The sequence below is a fragment of the Coturnix japonica genome, chromosome 5 (assembly GCF_001577835.2).
Source record: "Coturnix japonica isolate 7356 chromosome 5, Coturnix japonica 2.1, whole genome shotgun sequence".
NCBI lineage: Eukaryota > Metazoa > Chordata > Aves > Galliformes > Phasianidae > Coturnix > Coturnix japonica.
The window spans coordinates 40,735,531-40,753,518 of NC_029520.1; the positions used below are offsets into that span (position 1 = coordinate 40,735,531).

Below are 17,988 nucleotides of genomic sequence, written 5' to 3' on the forward strand. Positions count from 1 at the left end.
CCAAACCTAACTTAAACATCAACTAAAAATCCATATACATACTGAATGGGAATGCCAATCCATTCTTCTCTATAAGCTGCAAGGTATCTTCTCCACAGGCACTTGTCAGCTCCATAAAGGGTGGTGAACAGATTCTCTCATCTGCAAGACAAAAAGAGCCCAAATTAACACCAGGGGTTTAGCTTCTCAGCTGCATATTTACAGGCTCTTGATAGACAGCTATGCTTTACCAGTTGATATTAAAGCATCAGAATGACTACCAGCCAAACATGAATTTGCAATTCTAGAAACATTTCAGAAGATACAAGGCCAATTTTTGGACACACTAAGATGGAAATATATAAGGCCTACATTTTCTCTAGTAGGTAGGCAAAAACCATTACTCACTCAGAAATACATGACTGCACAAGCTGTAGCCAATGAAGTAAAAAGACATACGGATGTTAGCTTTTAGCATTTTACAGAAGCCTGTATGGTTAGCAAGCGTGGTGGGAGCAGGCAGTCTCTCAAAGCAGGGATTACTGGAGTGCCACTCACGCAGCAGATTCCAGTGTGGATGTATTTCAGGCAAGGTGAGAGACATGCAATACATCTCACTGTTGATTGAGACATCTCTGTCATGAAAGCAATGCATGACAAGAGGAACCACCTAAATTAGCTCCTCAAAAGGGACCGTCTTAAAATACTGTGTCCACTGAGTTTTAACTATGGACAGATTGACTTTGGAGTCACAAATGAGTCATAACTCAAGCCAGCTGACAATATGGAACCACAGTTTAGAATGGGCTTGCCAAAACTCATTTATAGGACTTATTTCAAGGGACACCATGTGAAACCTTTATACCTGATGGAAACAACTATACCCAGCAAACTCAAGTCACAGGTTTGTATTGGCCAGCATTTTTTCTTGAAAATAAGCAAAAACATGCCCTACTAACATCAACATCAATCCCAGTGAGCACAGAGAACCCAAACAGGTGGAGGCTATGCTATGCAGAATTTAGGAAGTACATGTAAATTAAAACCCCAGCTAAAATCAACTATATACTCTCAGAGTACTGCATATTTAGAAGCTACTTAATAAGCGCTGTCAGGATTAATGCTTTTCATTTTAAGTATACATTTATGCATTTTCTCTCATACAGAAGGGGAAACAGCAACACTGAAAATAAAAGAGAGGCAGAACTTTTTATACTTTGATATACAGATCTCAATAGCTGCTTCAGTGCTCTGAGAACATACGAGAACTCTAGCCATTAGCAATACTGTTGCCACGAGAATTTTTCTCTGAAAAGACTATTTTCATACATCCTGAAAGGAGCAGAAACATCGATGCTTTGAGGTCAACCTTTAGAAACTTAAACAAAACATCCCAGACTTCAAAGTTTTCAGTTTGCTGCTATGAAAACAGAAAGCAGCATCCAAAAGTGACAGGTACTGCAATATTTACAAGCCTTTGCCAGAGTGAAAGAAAGTTCCTTAGTTGGATGAATTTAAGGAATCAGATTTAGTTTACAGATACTTGGGAGCAACTTTGCCTTGGCAGCTCTCCCACCCATATGCTTACGGCTCACAAATAACTTTGCCTTCGGAGCGCAAATGAAGAGGGACGTATGGTTTCATCTCACCTCCCTCCATTGCTCTCCCCTGCAAACAGCAATCGGAGACAGTAAGGTTTCAGTGCTCCTGCCGATTACATGACACTTGCATGGGGAGATGAAGGAAGGGACAAACAGTAATCTCTTTGACACTGCACTTAGAAAAGACCACCTGGCTCAACAAAAATTATCAGAGAAGACTCTTAGCATCTCAAAGTGCTCCTGCAGAATTTGCACAGCAATGGCATTTTCTCCACCAAGAAGGCAATTCTATCTCACTAAAGCTGCTAGAACAAACCATTAATTCACAGCTAGACCTGAGGACAAACAACACCAACCCAAGATTTCAATACAGCCTACAGCTAGAAGTGCCGCTCTGAGTTTAACTGCAGTTCTGAAGGTGGCTGTCAGTTTATAGAAGTTCTCCATCAGTCAGTGATGATCCTTACTTCCTTCCAAAGGTGGCAAACAAACTCTGAAGCTTTCTTACATCACTGAGCTCCTACTATCAAAGTGAGCACAGTCTCACTACACCTTTTCTGCCCTGAGGTTCAGGATAGGCATACAATTCTATGTCTGAGGCTCAATCTCAAAACTGGGTTTAATCAGCACAAAATTACACCATACGCTCCATGTGGTGCAGCAAATAGCCACAGGCACATATAACTTTCCCTTCACCTCCCACAGCAGACAGCAGCTACAGCAAAATCCTACAGAGCACAAGTTGGGTGCAAGATGCTGCTGCTGCCTCTTCCCAAGCCAGTAGTGACCAGTCACCATAGGGAACCATTGTTAAAAAGGAAACAATAAACATACAAACAAATGAGCACAACAGTCTAGAGGTGAGAATGAAAGACCAAAGTCTGGCCATACCACCAACTCTGTGTTGACCTGGACTCCTTGGAAAAGGCTACCGCATCTTCCATCTTTGGTGATGCACAAGTGCCCTTAGTTCTCAGGAGACTGTTACAAACACAATTTCTATACTCTCCAGTTCAGATTGGAAAGCAAAACTCAGGAACTTCCTCCTCACAGTGGGTGCATGCTTCGAGTCACACAACCAGCAGATAACTATCATTATCAGCCCCATCTTCACACGGCCTTTAGTGAACAAAGATATCAGAAAGGAAAATCTCCACGTGTTAGAGGAGTGCAGTGATAAAAGAGGCTACATACTTTTGTAGGGCACGGTTACAAAGTTATATTTCTTCATTTTCTCCAAGTGCCCGGTGGTCTGTCAGAGACCTGCCCTTAGAACCTTGGCCCTACAGGTAGGCCATGTCAACTCACAGCTACCAACCTGACAGCAATGAGGAAGGGCTGCTCAGACTTGGCACAGTTCAGCTCTTGCTTCAGACACATACCAAAAACATCTGTAGCGTTTGTTGTTAGAAACAACACGTCGTATTTAAATGTAAGGTCAAAATATCACTGTATCCCTCCTGCTATCTTTGTCCTTAAATTTATGGTACGACTTGGTACATAGTTTGTAGTGTTCTGCTTTCTACATATTCCTTATACTCTTCTCTCTTTGTGATTACATGATCTCAGGTGGCTTCCTCCCCTCTTTCTTTTGAACTTTCTACATTTCTTCCCCATCCCATCCCCATTTCTTCTCTATGTTAAACTTTGTTAACTGCCATTTCTGAAGGTATGAGAAGTCCAGCGATGAATACACACTGCCATGCAGCAAGTAGATAAATCAAATAAAGGGCCAATAAGAGTAATGTTCTCAGTTTAACCAAACCTTATGTGATAATAAATGGAAACCACCGTGACAGCACCATACAAGACAGACCCTGGATGGTATTCAATGAGGATCAATGGTCCTTGTACTATAAATGGTTATGAAGTACTGACACATAGGCAGCTGCAAAAAAAGCCTAAACTATAAGAACAAGACAAACCATTAAATATTTTCCTATTCAGATTTCTGTGGTATTTGCAACTTTGGAGACCTAAAACAACAAAAAATGAACTGCAGGTCGATTGTTATGCATTCATGAATTAAAAAGTGCATTTCCTTTCCCCAAGAAAAGGATTTTAAAAAAGAACAGTTCAGGCTCACAGATTGTCTGCAAGAATAGCTTAAAACCTGTGGCTAGAAGTGAACCTTGAGGGTGCCATTACCTATTAAACTTCAGATTCACAGTCTCAACACATGTTCCTACGTTGTAATTCTCTCAGCCTAGTAATTCATCATCTACCTAATGCAGGGACACACACTGAAGAACAGATACTTACAGTCAACACCAGCAATTCTATGCCATGAGACCATGACCACCAGCCACATCTTATCTCAGAGTTCCCATTTGCAAAGAGGAAGAAGTTTTTGCCTCTCTGTGGGGCTGGGACGACTTAAGAAGTTACATTAAGGTGAGTTTAAAGGAAAAGAACTTTTGATGTCACCAAGGCCATTACACCTGCTGAACAAACTACCTGTTTAAAGCTTCAGATTGAACATCAGCAACCAAAATCCCAAGAGAGATACTGGAAAAGTGTGACCCCTAATTCTGTTTAGCAACTACAAATAGAGCACTCTTGAATTTCTCTCTGAGGCTGGAAAGGCTATCAGTTGTTTCCTGAAGAAATGAGGGGCACAATCTCCATATCACACATAACTTCCTACAGAAAAATGACAAAGCTGCTCTTGAAAAGTGCTGGTCTCTGCTGTAAATGCTCATTAAGATAACTAGGACAACACCTGTGTCAAAATCAGGACTGGCTTAGATCAATTACCACCAAATGCTCAAAGAGCAAATGTTAAGCTTTACGCTATTTAAAAGATCTACAGCAGACCTTATCAAACTCGGAACTTCCCATTTTAGTGTGAAAAGCCAATCTCTAATAGAACAGTTGGTTCTGTGACTTGAAGATGCTTAAGCTTCTATAAAAATAAATAGTTGTTTTTGCCTCCCTTCAGAAATTTATGTTTATGTGAAATATTGGCAGAGCAGATTTAGCTCAAATATACATTGATTCATAAGTGTCACTGAAGAATCAAATTATAGCCAGATAATCATGGGATTAAGCCTTTTACTTTTACATAATCCTTGAGGTCCCTTCCAACCCGGGTCATTCTGTGATTTTAAGTCTGGAGGGGGAAAATTCCAATTCTTATAATGAAACAGCTGTATCCGGAGTGTTCTTAGCAGCATATTCCAAAGACACAAGAGGGCAGAGCAAAATTACCTTTGGGGGCATGATGCTAACTTTGCCAGTGCTTTAAATACAAGGAATTGTGCACTGACTATGGTAAATGGAACATATGCAGAAGCAACAGTCTTCATGTCTAATAAACTGGTGATTTTGAAGCATTTGGGCCAAGTGAGGAAATCTCATAACTGAATATAAACAAGTATTCAAAGACTCCCAAGGAACCTGCCATTCACATGCAGTTTAGGAGTTCTAGTTACAGCTTTTGAAAATAATGAATTTGGCTTACATTAGAGAGCAACGACAGAAGTTTATATAAAGGAGAAAGTCAAAGTAAAGGCAATCTGATGGCTGTCCCCCCAGGTTCCCCTGCTGAGCCCTTCTTCACAGATAACCATTTCGCAAAGCTATGATCTGCATGGTGTTCTCTCCAATCTTTTAAATCTAGATTTTCATCTTATGCCCAGTTTCCTCACTAAAAAGGGTGCTCCTTTCTGATTCCCAAGAAAGGAATTCGCCTTTCTCGGGCAGTTAGGTTGAAAGAAGCAATTTGCAAACATTCAGCTTACTCATTGTGATTAAGCCTCAAGGGTATTTGGAAGCACACCAGTGCAGCTACAGACTTGCCTTAAGTTAAAACAGACGTATTGTGAAACTCACTCACTGGCACTGCCAGCAATGTGAGCTCACGGAAATGCAACAAGTTCAGAGGTGAAAAATTATCTCATCCCATTAAGGAGACAGATCAGAGGAACAACTGGGAGATGTGTGTTGATCACCAAATTACCTAATATTTCAGTGGGTAAGAGCAGTTACCCACCACCATGCAAACACAAGGGACAGAAAGCTTTGCATTTGAACTGAGACAGCACAACTCTTCTATGCTTCCCCTCTCTCACCTCTATTTTTAAAATACATTATTTCAGGTGCTTGTAAAATTCAGCACTTTGGCTATACTACATTCTTACTGTACCCCAGAATTAAAGCCTTTTTTCCAGCAATTTAGGAGGATTAACCACAAGTGGACTACCTACAGGCTTCCTCCTCCTCCTGCTTTTCAGGTTTCTCAGTAGCAGCACATACAGAGGCTCTCATGAAGTCACTTGGGCACACGTGGCTACACAAAAACGGGATAAATGGACCCACTTTCCAGAAGAAGGATATAACCTCCTGGTGCTTCTAAGGTGCTGTGTAAAGAACAATCTTAACCAAAAATCATAACAAAGTTTAGAGAAAACCTGCTAGAACCACCTATGCTGAAACTGTTAAGATTTATTCTGTATAGTGACGAAGCTGTACCAAAAAGTCAGGAGATCATTTTACAGGCTGGAATGTTTCTAGTGATATGGGAAGAATGAAAGCCATTTTCCTCAGCAAGAAAATGAACTGGATTATTTGGCAAGCTCAAAGAAGAATTCATCTGCATTTTTATCCCAATAATGTCCTGCTCAAAACCCCAGCTTTGGAATACTGGTATCTGTGAAACCCTAAAGGGATTTCCTGAAGACAGACAATGCAAATCCACACCGTAAGCCTGCTCTATTTCAAAATGAAAATATAAGGTTCTATGTGAACACCTGAACCCCATTTGAAGGCCACTCAACTGTCTCTGAGCAGTGATGTCTATGTGTTGTGTTTCACATAATTACCCAAATAGCCTAGTTACAGTAATGACTGCCATTCTGAAGCAAGAAAAGCCTCTGAGTTTAGCACTCTTTCCAACACGTACTACTTTAGTATGTGGAATGATAAATGTGTCTCAGAACTAAGAGCCAGTGTCCAATTACAAGAAATACCACTTGCACTGATGGTTCAGTGCAGCTTATTTCAAGCTTCCTCCACCCAAATACTGAGCCAAGAAACTTAAGAATAGTACAAAACCATTTCCAACCCAAATTCCCATCCTCAAACTACATACATCCAGGACAGGAGTTGGTAGGATACTGGTCTGTAAACCACTCACCTAGATGGTGGGTGAGAGCAGCAGATGGCGGTCTGCACTCACCAGTATAACCACACACTGCTTGAACATGGCCAGGGAGCATCAGATTTTGTGCAAATACTTTGTTACACAGTACACCTTGGAACTTGAAGGAAAGGCATTAGCACAAGGGCCCTCATGTGTCTGAGCAGGTAGCGGCAGCAAGGAACCTCACAGTCAATTGACATATGTAAGAAATTCAGTTCACAGCAGAGCAGCAGCAGGATGCTATTCACACTCAGAAATCTAAGGTGAAAATGTGAACAACTACTTAGTCCTTACTGCCTCACCATCTCACGTGTGTATGAACACACCATGCAGTGCAAGAGCTTATATGCACATCTATAGAACACAACAAGATGTTGAGATAACACCAATTGGAGAAGCACGTCACTATCACTGTATTAGTGAGCGAGGCTGACAGCAACTGAGCAGAGCATCACCAGTCATTTTGCAGATCTAGCTCAAACCTAACAACCTGGGGCCACCTCAGGGCTGTGAGGCCAAAAGGATTTTTCAGAGACATAGTGACCACTGTTTTCACTTGTATTTCATTATGCAAAGCAGCTTCCCAGAACAAAAGTGCGTGCTAGTGATGGTTTCCTCACTGCATCATTAAATGAAGGAAAACAATGTAGTATTTCAGTAACAACAGGCGAAATAACTGTTTAGTCTGAGACAAATATATCTTTAAACAAGGATGGAGAAACCCAAGTAAATCAACAACATATGCAAATGACTCAAACCCTAAATCTACATGAGACAAAAAGGTAACTTCCTGTTCTCACAATGTCTTTGTTCAGATTAGCAAACATGATGAATGTTGATCTCCTACAATGCTCATGGTTCACTTTGTGGGGTGGAAGGAACAACCAAATCAATATTCTGCATTTTTGAATCTATAACATTTGAAGAAGAGGCTGTAGGCAATTCTGAGCCGCTTAAAAAAACAACATAATCTTCCTAACAGAACGCTGGTTTTCATCTCAGAAGGTCCAGTTCTGCACTTGCCTGCCATGGGCACAGCTGGAACATGGCTCACATCCAAAGGCTGTTAGGCACAGCTGCGACTTGATGGCTTCTCCTAAGTGGAGTGGACAGGGCCCACTTTGAACCCACCAAGAAGAAATAACTTTAAACAAACAAGCTACAGCTATTTTTATTTAACACCAGAAAGAAAAAAAAAGCAAAGACTTCTCTACATGGGAAAGTTTTGTTGGTGCATGTTTTTCTGTTATAATTATGTTAGTATAACTATATAGCAGAAGAATGAACACACACCACTCTGTTTACACTGTGTTAATTTCTTCCTTTAAGAAGTCCTCAGATGGCCTTGCACTCTTCTTTTTCTAAGTAACTGCAAAATGCTCTGGGTAGACACTGCAGCATTCCTGCACTGCATCACAGATGACCAAAACACTGAGCAACTAAGTGAAGCTATTGGAAGGCAAAGATCAAAGTTCTTCTTGTAGCTACCCCAGGAGCCATTTTGTTTTCATGGGCCATTATTTACCTTATGTGTTCAATAATTTGAGACTAATCACAGTCACATCTAGCTAAGCCAGTGACAGCAGAAGAATGCAGACACTGAAACGTGTATTTCTGTCTTGTACTAAACTATGCTGCCCTGTATACTCTGAATACACAAAGAAACATATACTCTTTTCTGGTCTCAGTTACTAAATGAAGCCAAAATTCATGAACCTGCCATCACCTTCCATCAAAGAATCACAACAGCAAGAGTGGAGGAGATATCCTTATGCAAAAACACCCTGAAATAAAGCCCAGGAATGACAACGAGCTTGTGGCTGATTTGCTCAGTTTATATCCAGCAATGCTAGTCAGGACAAACAGTCTCCTGAATCACATTCTCCACTTCAGCAATGATTAGCTACAAATAATCTTATTAGTTCAATCTTACTTGTTTAAAAGAGAATGAAAATATTGCCCCGTTCCATCTGAGTGTAAGTATGTCTCTGCAGTTTCATCTTGGGCTCCTCGGCACAGGCTTGCTGCTGCTTAATGAATTCTTTGCTTATAACATATTAATCCTGCATTCCACCTCCTGTATAACTGATTTGTATGGACTTTTTTCTATGTATCTTTGTACAGCATTAGGGTGGAGGAGTTGTGCCAGCTTCGGCAAGTAGTTCCCATCTGCTGACATAAGGACCAAACATACTGAAGCATACACACATTTGGAACTGGTTTATCCATTTAAGGCTTGATATAAGAGCTATCTCTGTGACGCCTAAAACCAAATTCAAGCCAGAATTCAAGGCTTATGGGAAGTACTCTTATTTTACAGATTACAATACTATTGAAAAACTACTGTTTTCTACATATAATTGCCTCTTCTTCACTATCATCCTCCAGTTCTCCTTGTTGTTAGGAATGCAGCAAAGAATTCACTGTCTCTCAACCCAGAGGTCCTTTTGGTAAAAAACTGTCCTCATACTGTGCTTGTCTGACTTCACAGGGGACCTTCAGCCTGTTCCCTCTTTCCCACAGTCTCAGGACACTTCACTCCAGTGCCTCATCTGCTCTTCTGACTGACGGCTCACACCCTTTGCCATTCCTAACCTTCCCCTACCTATCTACACTGCCACCTTTTTTAAGCACTTTCTTAAGGATAAACTCTTTCAGAGTTTGCTCTAAAACCAGGCCTTTCCTCAAGCCAGCTCTGCCAAAACTCAAGCTTACAAATTCACTTTCTTCCCCTTCCCTGGATGGCTGGATCTCTTTCACATTTCTCCTCTTCAATCAAACAATTTGAAAGATGTAAGGAAATGTCCAAAGTATATAAGCCTTCTCAAATAAGTATATACAAAAAAGACTGATAATACCTCAAGAGGATGAAGCCTTAAGTATCAGGAAGGAATCAAAGAAAACTGAGCTAAAAAACAGTCAGTGTAAAATGGTAAAATACTGAAGAAAGCTGAGTGAGCGTGCGAAGCTTTTCATCTCGTGGCTAACTACCCATTATTCCCTAGAAGTCCTACACCTACACTGATAAATAAGGGGGACACAGACTCCTAAAAGGACAACCTATCTCATATCTATCCATTAACAGGCTGCTCATAGAGGCTGTGGATACCCTGTTACTGGAAGTGTTCAAGGCCAGGATGGATGAGGCCCTGGGCAGCCTGATCTAGTACTTGATCTAGTGATTGGCAATCATGCCAGTGGCTGGGGGGTGGAACTGGATGACCTTTGAGGTCCTTTCAAACTCAAGCCATTCTATGATTCTATGATTAACTAATCCTTATGAAGAGGGCTGGAACCACTAAGAGTTTATAATGAACAGGCAAAGGTTTCCCCTTCCATAACACCCACTGTCAGGATGCACGATAGTGATCTAGAGAAGGACCCAACAGAAGATGTCTTGAGCCACACTGACATTCATTTAGGAAACACCACCGTACTGTGCAGCATTGACCAGTGAAGAGGAAAGTTGCACTTCTTTTCAGTGTCAACTCCCAGTTTTCACCAGATTCTCTTCCAAAGGAAAAGAAATATCCCTTGTCTTCAGGAAATGCACTTCATTGAGAAGCAAAGAATTCATTCACACTCGACTGTCTTCCCACCTACATTTTCGTAGGTGGCAAGAAAAGCGTGCTGAAATTCTGCGCTCTACACAGAACACATCCTGCACAAAAGAATTTATGAGTTACTAACAGGATAAGTAAAATCACAAGCTAAACTCTACTCTTCATTATATTGTAATCAGAGAAGCATTAAGGACTATCCGGTCTGAAAAATACTGGATTTCTACAACATGCCAGTTACAGGATCTCAACTCTGCTGTGTAGGTGGATTAGAAAGTTATGGAAAGAGCTAAATTCTTGGCTAATTTTCAAGGAGGGAAACATTGCTAAGCTCAACAAAGTAGACATCTCTCAGCATGACCCATCATGATTTGTATAAAACATCTTTGATTTAGTAGACATGCTATTTCCTTTTTGTCTCATGTATTTAATGACCATTTTCCAGGCTTCAGGAATCTGGGAAGTCATTTTCTTTCTGACAGACTGAGAATGTGAGAACAAAGTCGGAGTGATAAGAGAGACATTCATGGCAACAGCATTTCCAAAATGCCGAACGTGTCTGTAGCTCTGGGAAAGCCAAATACTTCCATGGCAATTAGTAGATTTCTGAGAGATGCAATCATGTCTTTCATTCAAGACTTTGCTAATCTGACTCCGATCAAATGAAAAGAGTTAGCTTGTATTTACAATGATTTTATATATATATATATATATATATATATATATACACATTTTTTTTCAGATGGCAATTACAGTAAATAAATACTAAGATGAAACATTTCAGCCAGCTAAAATGCACATGAAAGAATGCTCATAGAAAATGCAGGCTTCTATCTTCTTCTATATACGTTTCATTTGTATAAGCTTCAAAACACAGGAAAAGTTTCACATATATCAAAGACTCTCTCAACATCCCTGGACTACCCAACAGGACTTCCATGTTACTGTTAGGGATACTGAAGCGGACCTTCATTAAGTAGAGCAGAGTAACAAAAGGATTCAGAACCAGGTTAGGATCAGAATGTAACAGCATTTCTACCAAGTTTTCACACAGCGCCTCTCATTTGGAGATTCCCCCCTTTTTACAAAGGCGCTGCTCATCACCACTCCATTCTACAGGCACAAAATAAGAGACAAAATGCTGAGAGGACTCCCCTACAGAAGATTCCAAGACAGGGATGCAACTCATCTTTTGTGTGTGACTACATCTGAACCTAGAGGTTCCCAGTCCTAGGCCACTCACTGTGTAACAGCTGAACAGTGTTTGTTGAGGCAGTTAAATACAGAGAAAGGAAACAAATATTGAAGTAAAAAAAAAGTGCAGTGGAGATGTTAATAAAGCCACGACCAGCACATTGAATAAGTAGTTTAGGTAACGAACGTTAGTTCATTAAAAAATGCAGAATGTGATCCTGAGTAATACTAAGAAGTACGAAGATGCACAACAAGGAATCAATGCTGTATGCCTTATGTAAGATTTCTTTCTGTTTCTGGAAGCTCAAACCATGCTCATTTGTTAGGTTTTCACTTCATGTTCTTGAACTGCTGTGATTACCATACAGTGGCTTTTTGGTCTTTGTGCCAGCAGATGATTTACGTAATTGTAACTGTCACCAGCACGATGTGGGCATACAAACACGCTCAGCTCTTGCATTCTCAGATACAAAGATCTGCACATCCATGCTCAGAGCACTTCGGAAACAAGCCTGACATGTACTGTACAAAACATCACTTCACTGGAGCAGGAAGGCTGCTCTTTGACTTCAGTTCGTATTTGGAGAAGATGAGATTATGCAAACACCAGACTTCTGAGACCACGGATTTGCCCTGACAAGACCATTTCAGCTTTTCTTCCTCTTCCCTGAGGCCAGCACTGGCGCCATTCATTAGCAAAAACCTATGTGCCATGTGGGAAACAGCAAAACCAAGCGTATACAGCTTTTCTGGGTAATTTCTATTTCTTCCCATTACTGTGGAAAAGGGCATGTGAAACTATCAGGCTGATGCAGTCAGGATGCCGTACAAGCCAATGGCGCACTAAAAAGCAGCACCAATGCATTTCTACCTCACAAGGAACAGCCTTTGAAACGTGACATCAGAAGCTTCTCTCTAGGATTTAACATAGAGGATGCTGCTGCTTTTCAGTGCTGCTAAATTCAGCTCAGAACAAATGGAAAAACACTAGGAAAGGAATTCTATGTATTCTAAACAAGCATACATTAGCACCCTACAGGGGCACAAACCCGGGCAGTACCAGTCTCTGCTCTGTTCCAGACAGCCTGACTATTAGTCACATTTATGCTCTGACCACAGCAGCCAAACACTGTAGTTGGACACATGAGACTTGTACAGACAATTCCAGAAACTCATTCACACTGTGCCAAATGACAACGTACAGTCAGCTTGAGGGGGATTCTCCCTCCAAGAGCAGGGGGAATATTCTGTTTCCAACACGTAATAGGAGTCAGAGGAGACATAAAACTTGGCACCAGGCGGGAGCATATGAAGCAGCAGCCTGACGAGGCGCTTGTACTTGGGAAGCCCAGAGTCCCAGCACAACAACAGGAGGAAATGCAGCGAGCCCTCCTCATGGCATCTGCGTAGGAAGAGAAACTGACTGCACTGCTGAACTGAGAAAGTAGAAACAAATCAGAGCACAGAAAAAGAGAATCACAGCAGATGCCAATATTTTCCTGTCTTTGGGAACGGAACATCAACATTTCAGTCTTTTTCGTCAAGCTCTTAATAGTAGTCTCTTTAGGTTACTGAGGATTGTCTGCACAGCCTATAGGGGAGTACAAGGCAGGAAACTGTCAGGAGATTCAGCATTTTACTCAATGCGGAGAACGTGCCAAGCTTCTTGTAAACAAAAGAAGATTGTGGGTTTGGTAATGCTGCAAAGGACACGACCGAGATGCTGGCTGTGCGTAGGCTCTGTCACTGCTTCTGAAAATGCCACACAGCCATGACTGAGGCAACACTGAATTGGGGCTTCGACAAAGAGCACGCAGCTGTAAGCCTGCCTCACTCACACAAAAGATCTGTCACTGCTGCAACTTCATTTCACACATTCATGACATTTACTTTCACAGGCCGTTTTCGCTGCACTGTGCAGAGCAGACACCCTGTGTACTTCATCCATCAGAAAGCAACAGCTCAGCTCCCAGGTGGGAGCAGGCAGGTATGAGCAGAGATGAAGTTTAACAGGACTCCCACCGCTGCTCCCTCTACATGAGAGTTCACAGAGGTGCCTCTCACTGTAGAGCACTGATTGTCATTATTACTGAAGGCAGCAGCAACTGAATACAACCTGTAGATCTGAACTCTAATTTCCCTCTGTAGTCCTACTTGGAGTACAAGGACACAGACTTGCCTTTCCTGGGGTCTAAGGGAAAGTAAGCATTGGTTCCAGGACTCATCAATGAAGAAATCCCCTGAACAGAGAGACCCCCTCCTTTCCAACAAGCCTTCCCCATCCACCACCATTTTATGGAGCTGATATGAGGCTGGAGAAGACAGCAAGCATCTACTGATGCTTCAGGACAAGACAGGACACCTGGGATATTCACACTTACTTCAACTGTAGGTTATCCATGACAGGACATGAATGTTCCACTGGGAAAACCAGCTTGGGAAGCCAAGGCAGCTCCATCACTGAAGGTACCAGGTGATCAATACTCCTACGTTGTGGGGACTGAATCTTACTTACCTGCACCATAGGAGGAAAGTGCAATCCTGAGAATGATGCTACTGCTGTGGCTAGTGCTGGTGAACGTAAAGCTGAGGGCACCTCTGTGCCAGGCTGATAATGGCTGAGAGCCATGCTCACTATCTTTTGAAATGCAACCTCCTCCTCTACTCCATGTGTTATACTCCACTCATGGTCTTTCTTCCTGAGGCTGAACTAGCTGCTAACTGACTGCTTTTAAATCTGCAGGATGACCCCTACTCTCTATACCATGAAACAGAAATTATGTTTCTTCTGCCAATAGTAAGTTCCCTTATTGAAATGAATGTTCTCCCCTCAATGCCTGTTTCTTAAGCCTGCCTGAGTAACAGAATATTCTGTAAATATATTCCTGTCAGCTGGCCAACACACTGATGCTATTTTCTGTAATACTGGTGTATTTTTAAAGCTCTACCCCCACAAATACTTTGTGAGTCTCCCACAGACAAGAACAGATTCATTTTATATGTGAGAGAAAGATAGTGGGATAGATGTTCATGCAGCAGATTGAAATATAAGGCATTCCAGAGACATCATTGCCAATAGGCGATTATCTTTTCTTCACTTGCAGCAGTTTGCAGTTAGATGTGAATGAAGCTCCTACCCTTTGCTCTCCACTTTCTGTTTCTCCTACTAAGCAGAAAATCCCAGAGAAGCCTCAGTGCCCACATTTAATAATGTATTTTTCTAATAACCAACTCACTATTTTTAAAGGATTTTCATTTTTACAGGTCATGATCACATACATGAGGCTCTCTGTTCATTTTAATTCACCTTCCTTCAAAAAAAGAAAAAAACCCCCAAACACTGAAAACTGTAATTTCATTTTATTTTTAACCCTCACATCTGCTTTCAAAAGTGCTCGCATTCTGTGGCATGAGTCTGTTCATCATGTTCTGTGTTATATAAGGCTGCCAAAATCTGGGGTTAAAATGCAGTCAGCCAAATTTCAGACCTCTTCAGGCTCAGGAGCAGTTCAAAGCTGCTTCTCAGCACATGGTGGGGTCTTCCACACCAAAGCTTCACGGGCAGAATCCCACAGAGCTCAGCCAGCAGCTTCAACCTGGAGGTACCCATACCTTTGAAACAACTTCACCTGCATTTTGTTTCAGATACTCATCAGAGAAGTCTTAAGATATGTCAGCTTTTTATTTTGATACCCATTTGACTAAAGTATAACCAAGCAGAAGGAATCATCATAGAATCACAGAATGGCCTGGGTTGAAAAGGACCGCAATGATCACCCAGTTTCAACCCCACTGCCACAGACAGGATCGCCAACCACTAGACTGGGCAACCCTGCGCAGGGCAGGGTGATGGCCCAAAGCATTCTATGATGCTTCACTGTCACAGGACACATTTGCAGAGACAAAAGCTAGTGGAAAACACCTAGGGAATGGCATAAAAACACAGAAAGCTTACAGTGATGTTTTCCAAAACATCACAGCTGTCATTTAGAGACTTTAAGAAATTAAACGGTTTATCTGCTCACTGTTTTTCTGCTGCTAATCTAATTGTTGTTCTGAACCCACAAAAATCGACATTCACGGCATCCTGCGGCACCAAGTTTGTATTTAGCTATGTGGTATCGGATGATTTTATTTTACTTTTTAAGTTTACCACCTACTGATTTCACATTTACGATAAGAAGCAACATACTGCTGTTCCCACTCATCATCGACATTCTGCTTTCATACAGGCCTGCACTGTACCCTCCTCTCAGCTGCTTCAACAAGTTTGGAGCTCTCATTTTCAGTTCAATCAAATCCTTTGCCCAGTGAAGCTACTGTACTGAGAGTAGAAAAGAAAAGGTCTGGCCACTATTGTGCACATTAACACAGCATGTGTTTCTCTCAGGAAACTTTTGACTTTGCTTGCAAAGATTTATGACTCCTTAGGAGAGACAGCAACAAAAACATCCAGATTGATTTTGTATTTATTGCACAAGATTGGGGAAAAAAACACACTTTTCTAAGCTTGCTTTGGGATCTCCTGCAAGCTAGTTCTGTTGTTCTAATATCTCAGGCTATTATATAGCCCTTACAAGGCTAGAACAGCCATGGTATGAAAGAAAACAAAAACATACTTGGTTTTAAAAAGTCATAGAAGAAAATACTATACTCGCAGATGAAGATCAGATTTTGAACGCAGTCTCTACCTTTGAACAGAGTCCCTACCTTTATTATGGAAGTACAGTAAGACAACAAGCCTAGTCACTATGAACTAAAAATCAATCTGAAAAGATTATGAAACACTCAGATGTTACCTCTCTACCGAAGTTTGCTTAGTTCAGGAGGAAACACATTTCAGCAGTTTTAACTAAGAAGAGAAGCTGTGTTTACACAGTTACAGTGCATTAAACACACTACATTCCATCTGTGCAATTTAGAAAATTGGTCAGAAGTCGCCATCAAAGAGGTGTTCTGTAACACCTACACTGTTAACTCAGATTGTAAATCCTCCCTCGTTTTCGAAGGAGGGAGAAGATTCATTCTCCCAAAAACTACTGCAGGCCTTGCTCCATCTGGCAGTGCTGGTCAGACTGACACCCATCCACAACTGTACCTAGACACCAATTCTCAAAGAGTTGTATGCAGGGAACAACATTTAAGTGCAATACATGCAAGGAATCAGTTTAACCTATCCCACCCCTAAATGCACTTTGCACCTCCCCCACCCCAAAACAAATAAACAAAAACAACACTTGGTTCATATAAAGTAAGGAGGAAAACACCATGTCATACATATTCTGCTCATAAATTCCAATTAGGAATATTGGAAATAATATATAACTAGAAGTAAGATACAATTTAAGTTAAAGTTTAAATTAAGAACCGGATTCTGTAGCTAGATTGTTGTTGGTTGGCTTTGCAGATCCATTTGGTTTGAGGCTCAGGAGGCTGCTCAGATGCTGGTTTTGAATCCTAGAGCAACTCCACGCAGCCTTCTTTCACCTTCTCCCCCCTCTCCCAGTGGAGATGTGCTCAGCTGATTACACAGGCATCTCCAGCCCACTGCACTGTGAAATGAACCAGATCTGCTTAAATCACTTCCATAACTTATCTTCCTTCTTTTACCTTGAAAAGCAGCTGTAAATTCAGAGGCTGTTATGACTGTGAGCTAACACGTGCCTGGCAATGAGAGCTACCTCATTACCAAGAAAAAGATAAGGCCTGGAAGAAAATTATGTTTCTCCTGCAATGTGCAATGCTCAAGGCTAGATTTAACCATGACACAGAAATAACCTGCCCCTGCAATGTGACACACAGCACGCTCTGCATCCTGGAAACTGAGGGCGGCTGCTGCTGCTTTAGGCTTTGCCTGCTGCGTCTTAAGAGTAATGTTTCAGGAAGCCGAAGATCAAAGCAAGCTGATTTCTCCAACCTCATTAAAATTGCAGGGTGATGGTGGGAATTTGGTAGATGGACATTTCCCCACTACAGAAAATCCTTCACTAAAAGCATCATTACTCTGCACCATTAAAGGTCAAAAAGACTTGAGTAAATCTTACAACAAATGGCACATCTGTCCCAATATCATCTCAGCCAGCCATCAGCCACAGAGGTCTCAAGGGGTAAATGAAATAGAAAATTAACAGATAAATCGTATGTCAGAAGTATCAGTTCTCTGGTCAACTCAGCCATCAGACTTTGACTTGAACATACGAAGCATTTCATTCTGTGCAAACAATTTTTCCTACAGCGTAAAGATTATTACATTAAATTATCATTAATTTTAATTATCATGCTATCTAAAATTCTTGATATGTTGACCAGTCTTGAAGACATGTTTTGTTTCAGACTACAAAGCATTCTCTCTTCTCCTGGATCGTTTTTCAAAACTGTAACATTTATTTAACCCCAATAACAATCATTATAAAGGAGAAAGTTAAACCGCATGGCCGGAGTGGCAAACACCAAGTCTGCAGCACTGTTAATCTTCCTCTGATCCCTTCTTCCAAGAGGCTGCTTCTCACAA

The 17,988-nt window shown here is 41.3% G+C and overlaps 1 protein-coding gene across 3 annotated transcripts in view; it reads right to left on the minus strand.

Moving 5' to 3' along the window:
* The window catches only part of ITPK1 (inositol-tetrakisphosphate 1-kinase), a 118,685-nt gene that overhangs the window by 20,933 nt on the left and 79,764 nt on the right, over positions 1-17,988 (minus strand). For all 3 annotated transcript variants that reach the window (XM_015865245.1, XM_032444851.1, XM_032444850.1), the window contains one exon: positions 43-141. In XM_015865245.1, coding sequence (XP_015720731.1) covers positions 43-141 — 99 coding nt within the window. The remainder of the gene's footprint in view (positions 1-42; positions 142-17,988) is intronic.